This window comes from Monodelphis domestica, chromosome 8 (genome assembly GCF_027887165.1).
Source record: "Monodelphis domestica isolate mMonDom1 chromosome 8, mMonDom1.pri, whole genome shotgun sequence".
Classification (NCBI taxonomy): Eukaryota; Metazoa; Chordata; class Mammalia; order Didelphimorphia; family Didelphidae; genus Monodelphis; species Monodelphis domestica.
The window spans coordinates 22,059,740-22,075,754 of NC_077234.1; the positions used below are offsets into that span (position 1 = coordinate 22,059,740).

Genomic DNA, 16,015 nt, shown 5'->3' on the forward strand with positions numbered 1-16,015 from the left:
CGGCCTGCCTCTCCGTGGCTGCGTGGCCACCCATGCTGGGCTCACACGGGGTCTGGGCGTGCCTCTCAGCTCACAAGGAGCCTCGGGAGGGCCCTGTAGCGGTGCCCGGTGGTCGGTGCCAGCAGCCTTTTCTGCTCGCACTGGCAGCGTTTCCTCAGCCTTCGCCTCTGCCCCGGATCCGTCTGCGTCCGCTCTTCGTCCTTGCTCCCCTCCCCCAGACTGCGGAGAGCCCGGTTCGAGTCCTGCCCAGGGCAGGTGCGGCATTGCCGAGCAGAAGCTCAGCGGGTCGTCCTCTCTCCTCCGTCAGTCCTGGGGATTCCTTTGTCCGCGCTGTGCTCCTCTTTCCCTGGAGAGCCTCCCCTCTGCTCTCCCGCCTCGTACCCCGGCCCGGTGCCGCCTCTGAGGCTGTGAGGAAGAGAAGATGGCGGGAGGCGCCCGGAGGGGCCTCCCAGGGCTGAGGCTTGCGGGGCTTGGCTGAGTGCTGGGAGGATGGCGGGCGAGCTTTCGACTTCTGTGGGGAGACGCTAGTTAAACGTTCGCCAGGCTCTGGACAGGCATGGACGGGGCGGAGGAGAGGACCAGGCTGGCGCCGGTGTGGTGGGCCTTTGCCTTCTCGGGCTTGTCTTACAGACGAGGAAACTGAGGCACGAGCAGTTAAGGGACGCGGCTGGGGCCACACAGCCGGGCGGAGGCAGAATTCGTTTGGGACAGGAGGGTCCGGGTGGCCCCCGCATAAGCCGCCTCCAAGCGTGGGGCCGCTCCCTCCGCTCCGTTCCCATGACAACCTCTGCCTGGGGTACCCCCTTCGGCGCTTCTTTCCTGCCTTTCAGATGAATGATTATAAAGTGAATAAGTGATCGTCAAGAACGAGCTTTTAGAGGAAGCTTTTTAGAGAAGCAAACGCTGGGTCAGCTCGACTGCGGGCCGCCCTCACCCGTGCGGAGCAGAAACCAGGGCCGGTGAGGCCTCCCGAGCGAGCCTATTGGGGAATCGGTGAGCTCGGGGGCTCTGATTGGGCACGAAGCTCTCCTGCTCTGTCCTGTCATGCCGTGGCGGCAGGCGGCGAGTGAGCGCCCAGAGAGCCCGAGCAGAGATTAAGAGGGATGACAGCCCCTCCCCCTTCAGGAGACGCTCCGCCTCTGCTGTCCACCTGCTGGAAGTTGCTGCGCTTTGCGGACGCTCATTTGAGTCTTCTTCCCGCCGTCATCCTTGTTCGCCCCTTTTGAAAGGATTTCCGGAAAGGGCCAAAGAACACGGATCTCCGCACTAACCCGAGAAGGGGAGGCTCCTCCCCCGTCGCCTCCGGGATGGGTGTCAGAGGGGCGCAGGTACGCCCCTCACCGGCCCAGGGGACAGTCTGCGTCCAGATCTGCCGCAGACACTTCCTCGCTGTGTGATCCCCGCCAGTCCCTTGAGCCTGTCGGCCTCCGTTTCCTCTTCCGCAAAGTGAGCGGGAGACGACGTGGAAAGCCCTCCAGGATCTGCCGAGCAAACTCCAAGCGGGGTCATGAAGGATTGGACGGGGCGGACACAGAGACCTCCAGCAGCCGCCTCTAGCCTAAGCGAGGGCGCTTTCCAGAAAGCGGAAAGACAGAGGAAGCGGCCATGCTAGCGGCAGGTTGGGGAAAGGAAGAGAGAGACCAGCCGAGCAGGAAGCGGCTCGCTTGGGGAACTGTTTCCAAAGTCAGGGGAACACCGAGCCTCAGCGCACGGATGCTTTGTATTTCCATTGGGGCCCGAATTGTGGTGAACAATAATGACTCGGCTTCCTGTCTAGACCGTGATGGAGTCCTTAGCTTCTGGACTCCTGCCATACCAAGACTCCCTTTTTGTTCAAGCCTTCCTTCCGCCCTAGAATCAGCACTGGCATGAGTTCCCAGGCAGAAGAGGGGTAAGGGCTAGGCAATGGGGGTTAAGTGACTTGCCCAGGCCACACTGCTAGGAAGTGAAGTGTCTGGGGCTACATTTGAACCCAGGACCTCCCATCTCCAGGCCCGGCTCTCACTGCTCTATACAAGCTTCTAATTGCACTATTTTGTGAGACACGGCCAGTCTTTCTACTTTGTAGTGTTCATCCTTCTGCCTAGAGATGGTGACTTGGTTTTACTCCACCTCCCCAAACCGGCCTCTCTCCATGTACACATGTTCTTGATTTTTGAAGGTCTCCTTCTTCTAGAAATGAGGGCACACTTATTTTCAGATACCAAATCCCAGAGCTGCATTGCTTCCTACCCTCTAGTGGTCATAGAGAGGGATTGCCTTAGTGAGATGGATTGAGGCTGGCACAGTTGTGGGACTGGCCAGTGAAATGCACAGACTGATGAGTGAAATTTGCAGTTGTGGGACTGAGGAGTGAAATGCACCGTTGTGTGACTGGAAGTGAAATGCACAGACTGGCGAGTGAAATGCACCGTTGTGTGACTGGCAGTGAAATGCACCGTTGTGTGACTGGCAGTGAAATGCACATTTGTGTGACTGACAAGTGAAATGCACAGTTGTGTGACTGACCAGTGAAATGCACAGTTGTGTGACTGACCAGTGAAATGCACCATTGTGTGACTGGAAGTGAAATGCACAGACTGACGAGTGAAATTTGCAGTTGTGTGACTGACCAGTGAAATGCACAGTTGTGTGACTGATGAGTGAAATTTGCAGTTGTGTGACTGACCAGTGAAATGCACAGTTGTGTGACTGATGAGTGAAATTTGCAGTTGTGTGACTGACCAGTGAAATGCACAGTTGTGTGACTGACGAGTGAAATGCACAGTTGTGTGACTGACTAGTGAAATGCACATTAAATGAGGGAGGATGGTGAAGCTGTGTTTTTCCTGAAATTGACTGGAGAAGTGGGCTTGGTACAGATCCTTGGACAGCTTCCCAACCATTGTGCCCCTAATTCCATCCTAGAGCCAAGGGGGATCCCTGCTGGAGAGCCGAGAGACTCCCCAGAGGCCTGGGAACCAGAAACAGGGTCACACAAGGAGTAAGCTCTGCAGCAAGATTTGAACCCAGGCTACCACTCAAAAACTGAACAATAAAAATCAGTCCAATGGCCCGCTGGAGTGAGAGCTCAGGGGGCCTTGGAGTTCTTTGGACTTCCCTGAGGGTACCTGAAGGAGCAGCACCAGAAGGCGAGAGTGCAGGCCCCCTGATTCCTCACCGACATGAGCATCTGAGGGCATCCCAGCCGCAGAGCTGCTGCAGGCATCACTGCACTCTCCTCTCCACTGGCCTGGGCAGGAAGGGCTGAGGGTCAGAGAGCTAACTGACTGATTACAGAGAGAAAGTGATGGGGATCAATGAGCCTGTGGGTTTTCTCTGACCCCGCCCCTGACTGCTCTTGGGCTGTCACCCTGTCCCACCGCCAGATGGACTTGGATGGAATAGAAAGGAAGTCCTTGTCCTCTGACAGTTTGCATTCTTGCTGGGCCAGAAGAGAATAGCCTGCCTCAGTGTGCAATGAAGTGTGTCCTCTTTTGTAAGCACTTAGTACCTATGAGGCCTTCCTAGAAGAGGTGTTCATAACTGGAATGAGTAAGTACTGACAGATCTGTGCTTGGGCTGTCATTTCAAGCAAATGTTGTCAAAGAGCCGTGGTCCAGCAGCCCAGGATCATTTTGGCAAGTTCCTCTCCTCTCCTCTGGATGGATCAATTGATGGCGAGGCGTCCTTGGTCTTCTGGCCCCTCTTGCTCCCCCCTCCTCCCTTTCCTTCTCATTTTATTGATGCAGGAACCTCCCAAGTGAGAGAACTTCCTCTACCCAGGAAAGCTGGTGCCTTCTCTGCCCCTGTCCAAGAGGGGCTCCCGGGGTGTGGAGACGTTAATGACTCCCAGTATCTTGTTCCACCCCAAGTGTGTGCCAGAGGCACAACTAGACCCAGGCCTTCCTGGTTCTTAGCCAGGGCCCCCCTTATTCTCTATAGAGTGAGGATAAACCTCAGCATTTAGTCACTCCCCAAACATTTGTGGATACTTGGACCATTAGAGCTGGAAGGGACTTCGGGGATCATTTAATCTAGAGGCTTTTAACCTTCTCTGTGTCATGGACCCCCTCGAGGATCTTCTGGAACCTGTGGGCTCCTTCTCAAAAGCACGGTTTGGAATTCATAAAATCAAATAGGGAGGATGACAGAGAGGCAATTACATTGGAAGGATTATTAAAATATTGAAAAGCCAAATATGTGATACCGTCATCAAGCTCGTGGCAGGTCTAATTACAGTCATTTGGAAGCAGTGATGAGTGGAAGTGATATTTAGAAGCATCTGCAACAACTGAAATGTGATAGGAAAATCTCTATGATTTCTGTTGGAGATGGAGTCCCAGGTGCTGTTCCCCTCCGTGCCTCATGGAAGGAAACGCAAAGTTCCACTTAGTAGAGCTAAGTCCTATCCAGAGGACCCCAGAGTCTCCCTCTGCTCTAATCCACGCTCATTTAACAGCGGAGAGGACTGACGGGCCAAGCAGAAAGGCCACTTGTCCAAGCTCATCTATCTAGTTAGGGAAAGCATCAGGATTTGAACCTGTGTCTTTGGACTCCTAGACCAGTGATATTCCATGGCAAATGTCTGTGATGTGCTTGACTTTTCAGTAGATGTGAGGGCTAAACAAATGTCTAAGACAGAGTTCCCTTCTCTCAAGAAGCTTGCAGTCATGGAAGGAGGGAGGGAGAAGGAGAGAGAGGGAGAAGGGGAGAGAGAGAGTCCATCCATCTGTCTGTCCGTCCACTGCCCTATAGCCCTCCACACCTCCCTGCCAAAAGGGGAGAGGAAGGTCTCATTTTGTTTCATACTCTTCATTCTTCATGATGATAGCCATTGTGTGTATACAGACTTAGGTTACCTTCGGTCTCAAATCCGTACTCTGTATTGGTTCTAAATCAGGAGGGTAGTAAGGGCTAGGTAATGGGAGTGAAGTGACTTGCCCAGGGTCACACCGCTAGGAAGTGTCCGAGGTCAGATTTGAACCCAGGACCTCCCTTCTGTAGGCCTGGCTGTATTATTTTATTCCATCCTCTCCTGGTTGTCAGGATTCCCCATCCTGGTCCCTTTTTATGGTGTACTATACCGTCACACTTTGTGCATCAATCCCAGCTTTTTCCGTTTCTTGTCTCTGAAAAGAGTGTTGCCGTGGATACGTTGGTCCACGCTGAGACGATGCTGGCCGCCTGGCCAGAGGTACTCGGTGATGAGGCCGTTCTCCTCGGAGCCCAGCTGGGCGCTGTAAGGTGCCTTCCGGCCCAGAGGGCCCTCCCGCATAGGCTCCTTGGCTCGTCCGGGGCGGCTCGCTGGCCAGGACGCTTCCCGCCTTTGTGCGGGCTCCCCCAGTGAGGCTCCAAACGTGGGAGCCCAGCGGCTCTCCCGGGGAAAGACCTTGGAGTCCTAGACGCTGTGTAGCTGTATACCCCGCGCTCCTTCCGAGCGGGCGGGCGGAAGAGCCCGCAGCCAGAGAGCCGCAGTCAGGACTTAATGGCACGTCAGCGTAAGGAAGAGGAACGCCACGGCAGCACGCGCCAATTCGAGGGGGAGGCTGTGCCTCTCGCCGCTGCCAAGGCGCCAGCAGGATGCCGAAACCCTGCCACGTCAGGGGTTGGGCCTGCTGGTCCCGGTGACCTCCGCCGTGCTGCCAGCAAGGCCAGCCTCCGCCCGACAGGATCTCTGTGGAATTCCGCCCTTCCGGACGCCCTCCTCCGTGCCCGCCCACGCGTGGATCCTTCCAGGGGAGGAGGGGCTCTCGGGGAGCCCGCTGTGGGGGGAGCAGCCGTCCTCTGTCTGCCCCTGACCCCGGGGTGGGGCTGGGCCCCTCCTTGTTCCCATCCACCTCCCAGACTCTGCCCGGCAGGTTCTAAGAGGATGCGGGGCCTGCCCAGCGTGGCCACACGGGGATGTTTGTGTAAATAAAACGGCACCGGAACTTCCGCTGTGGCCTCCTCCAAGGGAGCCTTTGTCCCACTGAGCTCCGCGGAGCATGAGGGTTCCTCCGGGCTCAGAGGTCCGTCTGCAATAAAACTAGATGAAATATGCTGAACGAAAGCCAAAGGAAGGCCGAAGACTCAACAAGGCAGGCGCTGCTTTTGTGGAAGACCCAGGGAAGAGACCCGACAGGAGTGAGAGCTTCCCAGGCCGGGCACGGGGGGCAGAGGCCAAAGGAGAGCTCTGTCCTGCCCTAGGAGGGGAGCACAGCCCTGGCAGATGGGGACACACACGGGGATTTGAGGAGGTGAAGAAAGGGCCCACGAAGGAGGTGGCGCTGGAGAGTTAGAGTAAGCGGCACGATCACGGCACGATCGGGGCCTTGGAGCCAGAAAGGCATTCACGTGCCGCCATATTGGTACAGGCAGCCATTCCCCTCTTGGTGCTCTTGGCAACTTGGTGAGGCAAGAAACTGCAGGGAAGACACCAGCCATACCGGAAGAGGGGATTCAGCGGTCCGTTGCCTCACTCCATCCGTCTGTCTAGCGGTTGAGCTTGACATGCAGCAAGGACTTCAGAAATGCTTGGGGCTTAGCTGGCTCGAAACACGCTCCATCCATTGTCTTCCTGGATCCTTGAAACAGACCTGCTAAAACCGAGGCTCCCAATGGCCTGATGGTTTGCCCAGAAATGCAGGTGTCCCCAGGGCCTGGCAAGCACAATTCTTGTTGTCGGTACTTCAGGCATGCTTACTGACTGACCAGTTAAGGTTGAGAGGGAGGGCGCCTCTTTCAGAACCACCTGGAAGGCATGGACTTGCTCTAGAACCGCTGCATTTCAGCAATAGAATTTGTTTCCAAAAGAGCTTTGAAACTGGCACTACTTCGGAACAGCAACCGGGACTCATCTCACTCCAGCCTGCATAGGAGGACAGGGATCCTTAGCCCTGTTTGGAAGGTAAGAGTTCGTGGAGCTTTTGGAGATTCTGAAACTCAGAGGAACTAATTGCTTTTCTTTAGGCATATTGAGAAGTAGGCTTATTTTACTCTTAAAATATGCCCGTCCTCAGCCCCCCCACCCCCCCATTAAAACCAAATCAATCTGACTAGTAACCCTGATGAATGTTTCTCTCCACCTCTTCTCTCTATCTTGCCCTCCTTCCACTTCTCTTTTCTCTCCCCATCTCCTCTGTCTGTCTGTCTGTCTGTCTCTCCCTCTCTCTCTGTCTCTGTCTGTCTGTCTGTCTCTCTCTCCCTCTCTGTCTGTCTGTCTCTCTCTCCCTCTCTCTGTCTCTGCCTCTCACTGTCTCTCTGTCTCTCTGTCTCTGTCTGTCTGTCTCTCCCTCTCTCTCTTTCTCTCTGTCTGTCTGTCTCTGTTTCTGTCTGTCTGTCTGTCTGTCTCTCTCCCTCTCTCTCTGTCTCTGTCTCTCTGTCTCTCTCTTTGTCTCTGTCTGTCTCTCTCTGTCTCTCTGTCTATCTGTCTGTCTCTCCCTCTCTCTCTCTGTCTCCCTCCCTCTCTCTCTCTCCCTCTCCCCCCTCTCTCTCTGTCTCTCTCTCCATCTCTCTCTCTGTCTCTGTCTCTCTCTCTCTCTCTCTCTCTCTCTGTCTCTCTCTGTCTCTCTCTCTCCGTCTCTGTCTCTCTCTCTCTGTCTCTCTGTCTCTCTCCCTCCCTCTCTCTCTCTCTGTCTGTCTGTCTCTCTCTCTCCGTCTCTCTCTCTCTCTCTCTCTCTCTCTCTCTCTCTCTCTCTCTCTCTCTCTCTCTCTCTCTCTGTCTCTCTGTCTCCCTCTCTCCCTCTCTCTGTCTCTCTCTCTCTCTCTCTCTGTCTCTCTGTCTCTCTGTCTCTCTGTCTCTCTCTGTCTGTCTGTCTCTCTCTCTCTCCTCTCTCTCTCTCTCTCTCTCTCTCTCTCTCTCTCTCTCTCTCTCTCTCTCTCTCTCTCTCTCTCTCTCTCACCTCTTTCTTACCATCTCACTTTTTTCTCTTCCCTTTCTGTATCTATTCTGTCCCCCAGACCTGCTGTGGATACTTCATGCCGTGTCCTTGTAATTTGCCCCTTTGTATTTCTGAGGTCTCGTCCTTGTCTAGAACAAGCTTTGACCCCCAGCTTCTGGGAGGCTCTTCCTGCCTCCCCCCAAACCCTGCTGCTCCCATGATCCCGAGATTCCAAAGATCAGCACCGCGTCGTCCTCTTTCGCTCCTCAACATGTCAGACATGAGCTCGGTCTAGGGGCTTCCCTGCCCACACCCCTGAGACCAGCCTCATTTCTCATTTTTCCTCGACCCGGAAAGTCACTTTCTCTTCCTGACAAATCTTCCACCTGGAGGATCCATTCCCGACACAGCTAATGTGGAAACAGTTTGCAGGACGTCACCTCTAGGCTTGGCCCTTTTGTGATGGGGAGGTAGGGTGGGGTGGGGAGGCAGATTCTGCCGTGAATCCCCTGGGCCTCCGCGGTGTCCGCGCTGCTGGCCTCGTGCCTTCCCTGAGGAGGCCCCTGGAGAGGAGGCCGGCTTGTGGCCCGGACACGGGAGCTCTGGGAGGTTGTGGTCCGCTCCTGGCGGGGCCTGAGGGGGCCCCGCTCTGCGCAGGTCTCGGCTCCGCAGCCGCAGCGCTAGCTCGTCGCTCATTCGTGGCGCAGAGCCTCGGGTGATCCCGGGACCCCTTTGGCCGGCCCAGAGCGCCCTTGCCCCCCGCCAGGCTGCTCTGGCTGCTGGCCCGGGGGAGGAGGGCAAGGTTCGCTCATTGGCCATGGCTCGGGGGCCTTGGAACGCGCGCTTGGATTGCTTCGGAGGCCCAAGGTCAGGGCTTAAAAGAACGAGGACGGTGTCTACGGCATACAGATGGACGTGGTGGTTGTTCAGTCGTTTTCAGGACTGTCTGAACGCCGTGGCTCCAATTGGGGTTTTCTTGGCAGAGATTCTAGAGTGATTTTCTAGTTCCTTTTCCAGCTCATTTTACAGATGAGGAAACCGAGGCCAGCAGGGTGAAATGACTTGCCCAGGGTCACCCGGCTACCCTCTGCGCCTCTGAATCCAGTTCCCTTCAGCTCATTGAGCGCCTGCACTGGGTCCTGTTCCCAGGCTTCTGGCTCCTTCCTCCCCATTCTGGGACTGCTTATCCCTAGTCTCCCCTAAGGGCGCCCCGGAGCATCTGCTTTCAGGCTGGATGGCTTCCTCAGTTTCTCCGGATGTCTCCGGTGTAGCAGCAGACCTCCTGGGCCAGGGATACGGAGACGCCCAAGGACAGACCCATGGTTGCCCCTCTTCCGAGACACAGCCCGAGGCCGCCTTGGGAAGGCAGCTTCAGGACTCCGTTCCATTTTTGGGATCCCACCGAGGGCTCTTTTGTGTTGTTATTCCGGAGGCTGCTAACAATCTGGCCGAGAATCTGTGTCGGCTTCTCCAGAACGTGAGTTAAACGATCCCCCGAATACTTTCCGAGCATCCGCTGGCGTCGTAGCCGCGGCTTCTTGACACGGCCTGGAAAAAGCAAAGAGCCGGCCAGGGGCCTCCCCCCACAGAAGCCCCTCGTGACGAGGATCTCGCTCCCCAGAAAGGGCAGAATGGGCGCAGAGTAAGGGGAAGGGTGGCTCCCCGCTTTGTCCAGCTTCCCAGCATGATTCTGAGGACACAAATTACAAAGCAACGCCGTGAGAAGGACACACGGCGTGGCGTGGATTCCCCGCTCTCCGGTCCGTTGACGCTTTGAAAATGTGTTGGGAACGATTTCCTGGACATCCACGTTATTTCCAAGGAAAACTAAAAATGGATGTTGCATTCGACAGCCGAAGGAGGATATTGTGAGTTAAAAATAGTCCTTCTCCAATGGGCCTCTCAGGCTCCCGGTGTCAGAAGGAAATCATTATTAAATGCTGGAATTAAATGTGTTGTGCTTATGTGGTGAGCTCATTTACATTTTATGGAATAATTTCATTCGTTCTGTACTGACTGGCTTGCATGCAAATTGAACACAGTTTCAGTGATATTTGCAGGTTGTAATTTAATCAGCAGTTGACTTACAGAATCTAAATATAAACCCAGGAAGGAGTTGTTAGGTGCAAGCATCTGGCTACTTCCCGGGCTAAAACATTGCCCTTTGTTTTGTTGGCAGGCTTTTCTTGGGGGGCCCTGGGGGTTCCACTGGCCTTATTTTTTTCCATTCTGAGTTGCAAAGAGGTACCTAGGAAGATGCCAAAGAAAAGAGCAGAGACCACAAGCACCTGTGTTTATGAGAGTGGGCTGGAACAGCTCAGGTCCTCTCTCGTTCCCATCTCCACCCACCACCCCATCCCAATAACTGGGTACGAGTGAGGAAAACCGCTATCTCAGAGCTCCCAGGGATGCTGCACAGAGGGCATGGGATAAAGTACGTGGCGTCCCATGCACAGCGGCCCGCTGTCAGAAGGCAGCAATCTCAGGCAGAAAAGCTGCAGGAGTGCCTTCGTCATGGGCACCACTGTGGTCCCCAAGTGGGCAAACCCACTTCCCTTCCCTTCCACCATTCCTAAGTGCCTCCTGTGTGCAAAACCGTGTGTCAGGTGCTGAGAGCACAATAAAAGCAACAGTCCTTGTCCTCAAGGAGCTGAATGGCAAAGAAGGGCACGAGGAGCCAGGCTCTGGCTTTGGGGAGCTTTGGGGAGCTCTGATCCCTTCAGCCCTCCGGAGCCACGACTGAGTAGGGGGCTCATTTGGCAGTAAGGCCCAAGGCCAGTTGGAGGAGAGAAGAGCTGGATCTGGGGGCTGGGAGGCTAGTTAGGAAGCCATTGAGTCATCCGGGTGTTGGGTACTTGGAGTGGCAGCTGTAGAGACTTCTAGACTTATTGAAGAGATTTGGGACTGACTGACACGGAAGACACAAAAGACTCCGAAATCTGGGGCCAAGTGCTTGGGGCAGATTACTTTGACCATGGACAGAAATGGAGATCAGGAAGAGAAGCCCATTCTTAAGACTACGTGGCATTTGCCGCTGATACCTGGTGGGGAAAATAATTCCGTTCAGCCATCCTTGATTAAACATCTGTGGGACACAAGGCACTGTGCACTCTTCCTGTGCCTCGCTCGCTCGCTGGAGGAGAATCCAATGAACACGCGTGCCTTCCAGGCAGGGGCCGTCTGCCTTTGGTCTTCATATCTTTAGCACGCTGGGTTTCAGAGTGGTAAGGGAAGTGGAGACGAATTTGGCTTTACATGTAGCCAATTTGGGCCATAAAAGGCTGTGTGAGTGAAAATGCCTCTTCAGCATTTAGCTCTCTGGGATTGGAGCTTGGGTACGAGTTCAGGATCATCATGTGTAGAATGGTGACAAATGCGATTTATAAGGAGATCGATTCTCCCAAAGAAAGCAAAGGGAGATGGGCAGGATCTCAGGACTGAGCCTTGGGGAACACTCTTAATTAGGGTGAGGGGGAGAATGAGGAACCCAAGAGGAAGAGAGGCCAGACACATCATTGGTGTGGCACAGGGACACCCAACCCAGACCAGTCCGTGGCATTTCTTCATTCCTGTCCCAATTCTCTGTAAGGTCCCAGTTTGGGGTGTTCTAGGCCTTCCTCCATCTCTCCTTTGGGGAGGGGGGATGTCCCCATTTCTGTCCATTTACAAAAGGAGTCTTTTGTGCCCCTGAGCTAGGGACGGGGGTCAGAGCTTAACAACTAAAGACAACGGCTTCCCCGGCTGGCCTGAAGATGGTCACCATCATCTGCTCTTTTTGGTCCTCTCTCGCCCTGTCAGGGCCCGAGTAATTTTTACTTACCTTTTGCTCTGGGCATTGCCCTTCTGGTTTGTGGGTTCCCGGTTTTGAGTGAGCAGAACCCTCTAAGCAGCATTTGGGGTTAGAAGTACAACAGATAAGTCGCCGCTAGCGAATGGTTCGGCTTGAGCGTACCAGCGACTAACCATTTTGTACTCTGTTACCTTGTTTTGTGCAGTCAGCCGCCGAATATGTGAAATCCCGCCTGCCCGAGGCCTTGAAGCAGCATCTCCAGGACTATGAAAAAGACAAGGAGAACAGCGTGCTCTCCTACCAGGCCATCCTGGAGCAGCAGATCCTGTCCATTGACCGAGAGATGCTGGAGAAGCTGACCGTCTCCTATGACGAAGCAGGTATGTCTGGAGGCTTCCTTCCTGGAAGATCGTCTGTGCATGTTGAGAAGGAAAATGAGGGGCAAAGGCAGGGCTCAGAGGAAAGGATTGATGAGGAACTTTTCATACTCGAGGTGGAGCGCAAGGCTCGTCGCTCATTTCCAAAGAGGGTGATGAAATATCAGGCACTTAAAGGTGGGGGGGGGGGCTATTTTTGCCACTGGCGCGGCCTGGTCTTTCGCCTGCTGCTCTTCTTGCTCTCTTCTTAAACGTCACGTCTCCAGTTTGCCCTCCTTCCTGGAAAACAAAGCCCTGGCCACGTGCCGGCACAGTGAGACAGAAATCAAATGGAAGGCCTGTGGGTGCTTGTGTCCTGCTGAGGGATGAGGTGTCTCATGAGGGGCCCGTGTGGCTGCCTGAGACCCAGCAAGCGCTTCAGCGTTACTTGCCGGCTTTCTTCGTGGAGGGTTCTGTGGGCGCCAGGCTTTCCTCCGCGGGGAGAAGTCCGTAGAAAGCGGGAAGGGGTTTCGCGCGAGGCATGGAGGCTGTGGTGCAAAGAAGGTGGGGACTCCGAGTTCTAGGGGCGGCTGTGCTGCCCCCACCTTCGACTTCTGGCCCCCGTGCTTCTCGGTTTCTAAATCCACAGTCCTGCCCGGCTTCTCCAACAGGGTTTTTGTGGAGCTGAAGTCACCTGATACTTAATGCAGTTTAATGTTTGTTGTATCTATGTGCGAGAGGGACGGACAGACAGACAGACAGACAGACAGACAGAGAGCGAGGGAGGGAGGAAGAGGATTGTGTCTCCTCCCCTCTTCCCTAGTAGATTGTGACCTCCTTGAGAGCTGGGACTGTCTTTTGCCTCTTTGTATTCCAAGCATTTAGCTCAGTGCCCAACATCCAGTAGGAGCTTAATAAGTGTTGATTGATCGATAGCATGTTGCCTGGAATGTTTTCTTCTCCCTTCCCATCACTGCCCATCTCCCTCCGCTTGACTAGAAACCTGGCTCCTCCACGGCTAAGAATTAGACTTGCTAGCATCGGTTTGCAAAGCGCTTCCCTCCTGTTGTCGCCTTTAATCCTCACAACAACCGGCCAAGTGGGGGTGCTTTGGGGGAAGCTCCCCCAAGAGCCTTCAGCAGTCTGTTATCTCCTCTTGGCAAGAATCACTCCTCCGTCCTCTTGGAAGAAAATCGTTTCAAGAAGAAGAAACACGTTAGAGATGTGTCGCCTGGTAAGGAGTCGTGTCCCCAATGGCACACACCCGGGCTCAGCGGGGGAGAGGGGCCCCCAAGCGGCGGGGACACCGCTAAATGCTTCCTGGCGCCTGCTTCCTCTTTCCCCCTCTCCTGCTCTTGGAACGGCCCTGTGAAGTTCAGAGAAAGGCTAGTGCAGCACCGCTGCCCGTCCGGGCCACATCCTCCCGGAGCCTTAATGCGCATCGCCCGCCGGGGCTCCCCGAAGCCAGCCGCCAGAAGCCCACCAGTGAGGGACAATTTCTGAGGAACTGTTTCAAGTCCTGGCACAGGAAGCTTGATGGCAAATGCTTGGCGCTCTGTCTGTCTGTCCGTCTGTCTCTCCCCATCCTTTCTATCTTTTTCCTACCTTCTCTTTTGTCAGCGTATATACGTAAGTCTATACCGTCTTAAATTGGTAAAGCTAGAATAATAATAACTAACATTTACATAACATTACAAGGTTTCTAAAGCTATCTATAAATATCACAACATTTGATCTTCACAACCTGTGAGGCTTAGAGAGATGAAGGGATTTGTTCACGAGTTTCTGAGGCAGGATTTGAACCCAGAACTTGCTGACTCAAAGACTAGCACCCAGCACCTAGCTCGTTACCTGCCTGAAAAGGGACAGGGATGTTGGTGATCTTCTAGTCCAGTTCTCTAATTCATAAATGAGGAAAACTAAGATCCAGAAAGGCAGAGGCCTGTGAAGTGGCGCTGTGGACAGGGCACGAGACTTTTTAATGAGGAAGAGCTCCGGTTGAATTCTAGGTGACTCTGAGCAAGTCACTTCCGCTCTCTCTGCCTCGGTTTCCTCATCTGCGAAATGGGCATTATAGTCACCCCTAAGTCCTGGCGCTCTTGAGGGGATCAGATGAGCGTCTGTCCAAAGCGCTCTGCAGACGGTCCCGAGCCGCAGAGATGCTGCCCGTTGGTGCTTGTGGCTGTGATCGCCCTCGTCACCCTCGTCGCTGTGGTGCCAGAGGCAGGGCTTGGCCCACCCCGGGATGCCGGCCCAGGCCAGCGTTCTCTCCCTTCCGCCATACTGGATCCACGCAGGTCGCTCTGCCAGACAACCGTAGGAGGCTCCTGTGGGCCAGACCTGGTGCCGCTGCGGATGGGGGTGCAGCCGGGCCTGTCGCCGTCCTCGGGGAGCCTGCAGGCTGCCCAGAAGGGGACGGGCCTGGACCCCTGCCTGGCCGGCCAGACCTTCAGCCGGGTCGCCGCTGACCGCAGCCCTCCTTCCAGGCGTGTCCCTTCTGGGGGTGTCTGAGGCGTCCGGAGCCCCCCGAGGACCGCCGAGGCTCGGAAGTGCTCGTCCTGACGCCTGGCCGGCCACGGCAGCCTGTCCTCCCTGCAGGGTTCGAGGGTGTCCCGGAGCTCAGGACAGGATCGTGGTGGGGCCAGAAAGGGGCTCCCCTCGGGCCACGGAGGACGCGTGCTCAGTGCCTGCCCGGAGCAGCCTGGAAGGGACCTGGGGGGGCGCCTGGGCGGTCCCAGGGGCCGAGGGCTGTGTGGGCGAGCTGGGAGGGTGTCTCCCTCCAGAGAGAGACGGAGAAAAGGCCCCGCGAGACCCGGGCCGCAGGCACGCTCGAACCCTTCTCAGCATCAGTGCCGGCCTCGAGCCCATTCACCAGGGATCCAGTTTGACTGAAATGCCACCAGGGAAATGGGTTTGGAGGCAGGCCGACGGGCCCAGGTCAGCCCCTGAGCCAGAGGGGGGTCTGGCCGAAGGACCTCCTTCAAGAAACGACCCTCAGACGGCTCTTGGGGAGTGGCGGTCACGAGGAGCCCGTCATCGTTGAGTGCCAGCAACACTTATTGAGCTCCTGCTGTGTACTCGGCTCGGGCCTGCCCCGCAGGGACTTAAATCCAACGTGGAAACAGACAACACAATACAAGGTGGTTTTTTAACCATTTCTCTAATTTTATTCATACTTTATATAAAATCTGGACCCAAGCCCTGGAATCCCCTGAGGGGCCTGTGACTGTGGAATGGAAGGAAGGGAGGGAAGGAGAGAAGGAAGAAGGGAGGAGGGAGGGAGGGAAGAAAGAAGGGAGGGAAGGAAGGAAAGGAGGGAGGGAAGAAAGAAGGGAGGGAAGAAAGAAGGGAGGAAGGAAGGAAAGGAGGGAGGGAAGAAAAGGGAGGAGGGAAGGAAGGAAGGAAAGAGGAAGGGAGGGAAGGAGAGAAGGAAGAAGGGAGGAAGGAGGAAGGGAAGAAAGAAGGGAGGGAAGGAAGGAAAGGAGGGAGGGAAGAAAGAAGGGAGGGAAGAAAGAAGGGAGGAAGGGAAGAAAGAAGGGTGGGAAGAAAGAAGGAAGGAAGGAAAGGAGGGAGGGAAGAAAAGGGAGGAGGGAAGGAAGGAAGGAAAGAGGAAGGGAGGGAAGGAGAGAAGGAAGAAGGGAGGGAGGGAAGAAAGAAGGGAGGGAAGGAGGGGAAAAAGGAGGGAAAGAGGAAGGAGGGAAAGAAGCAAGGCAGGCAGGCATCTTTTTTCAGGTTCTAAATCGGCCTTATCATTCTCCTGGCTAACTCTCAGTGTTGGAGGCCTCTGGGACACAGCTGTATACAGCTAAGATCCCAAGAAGGCCGCGTTGTACATTCTGCATTAAAAGAAAAAATTTTTAAGGAAAAAGGAATTTCCCTCAGCAAATTCTGAAAGTGGTAACAAGAGGCTTCTCTGCGATTGAGCTTTTTTGATGGTTCCAAAAAGGCACCTTAATTGCACTATTAGAGCCCTCTTAGCTCGTGGCTTCAAAGAAGCCGATTTACCGTCAAACTGAGCCTGGGAAAGG

The 16,015-nt window shown here is 55.0% G+C and overlaps 1 protein-coding gene across 2 annotated transcripts in view; it reads left to right on the forward strand.

The window, feature by feature from the left end:
* PPM1L (protein phosphatase, Mg2+/Mn2+ dependent 1L) overlaps nucleotides 1-15,254 on the forward strand; it is a 135,958-nt gene extending 120,704 nt beyond the window's left edge. For both annotated transcript variants that reach the window (XM_056807087.1, XM_056807086.1), the window contains exon 3: nucleotides 11,837-15,254. In XM_056807087.1, the coding sequence (XP_056663065.1) occupies nucleotides 11,837-12,259 (423 nt within the window). In that variant the 3' untranslated portion in view covers nucleotides 12,260-15,254. The remainder of the gene's footprint in view (nucleotides 1-11,836) is intronic.
* Nucleotides 15,255-16,015: the final 761 nt, after the last annotated feature.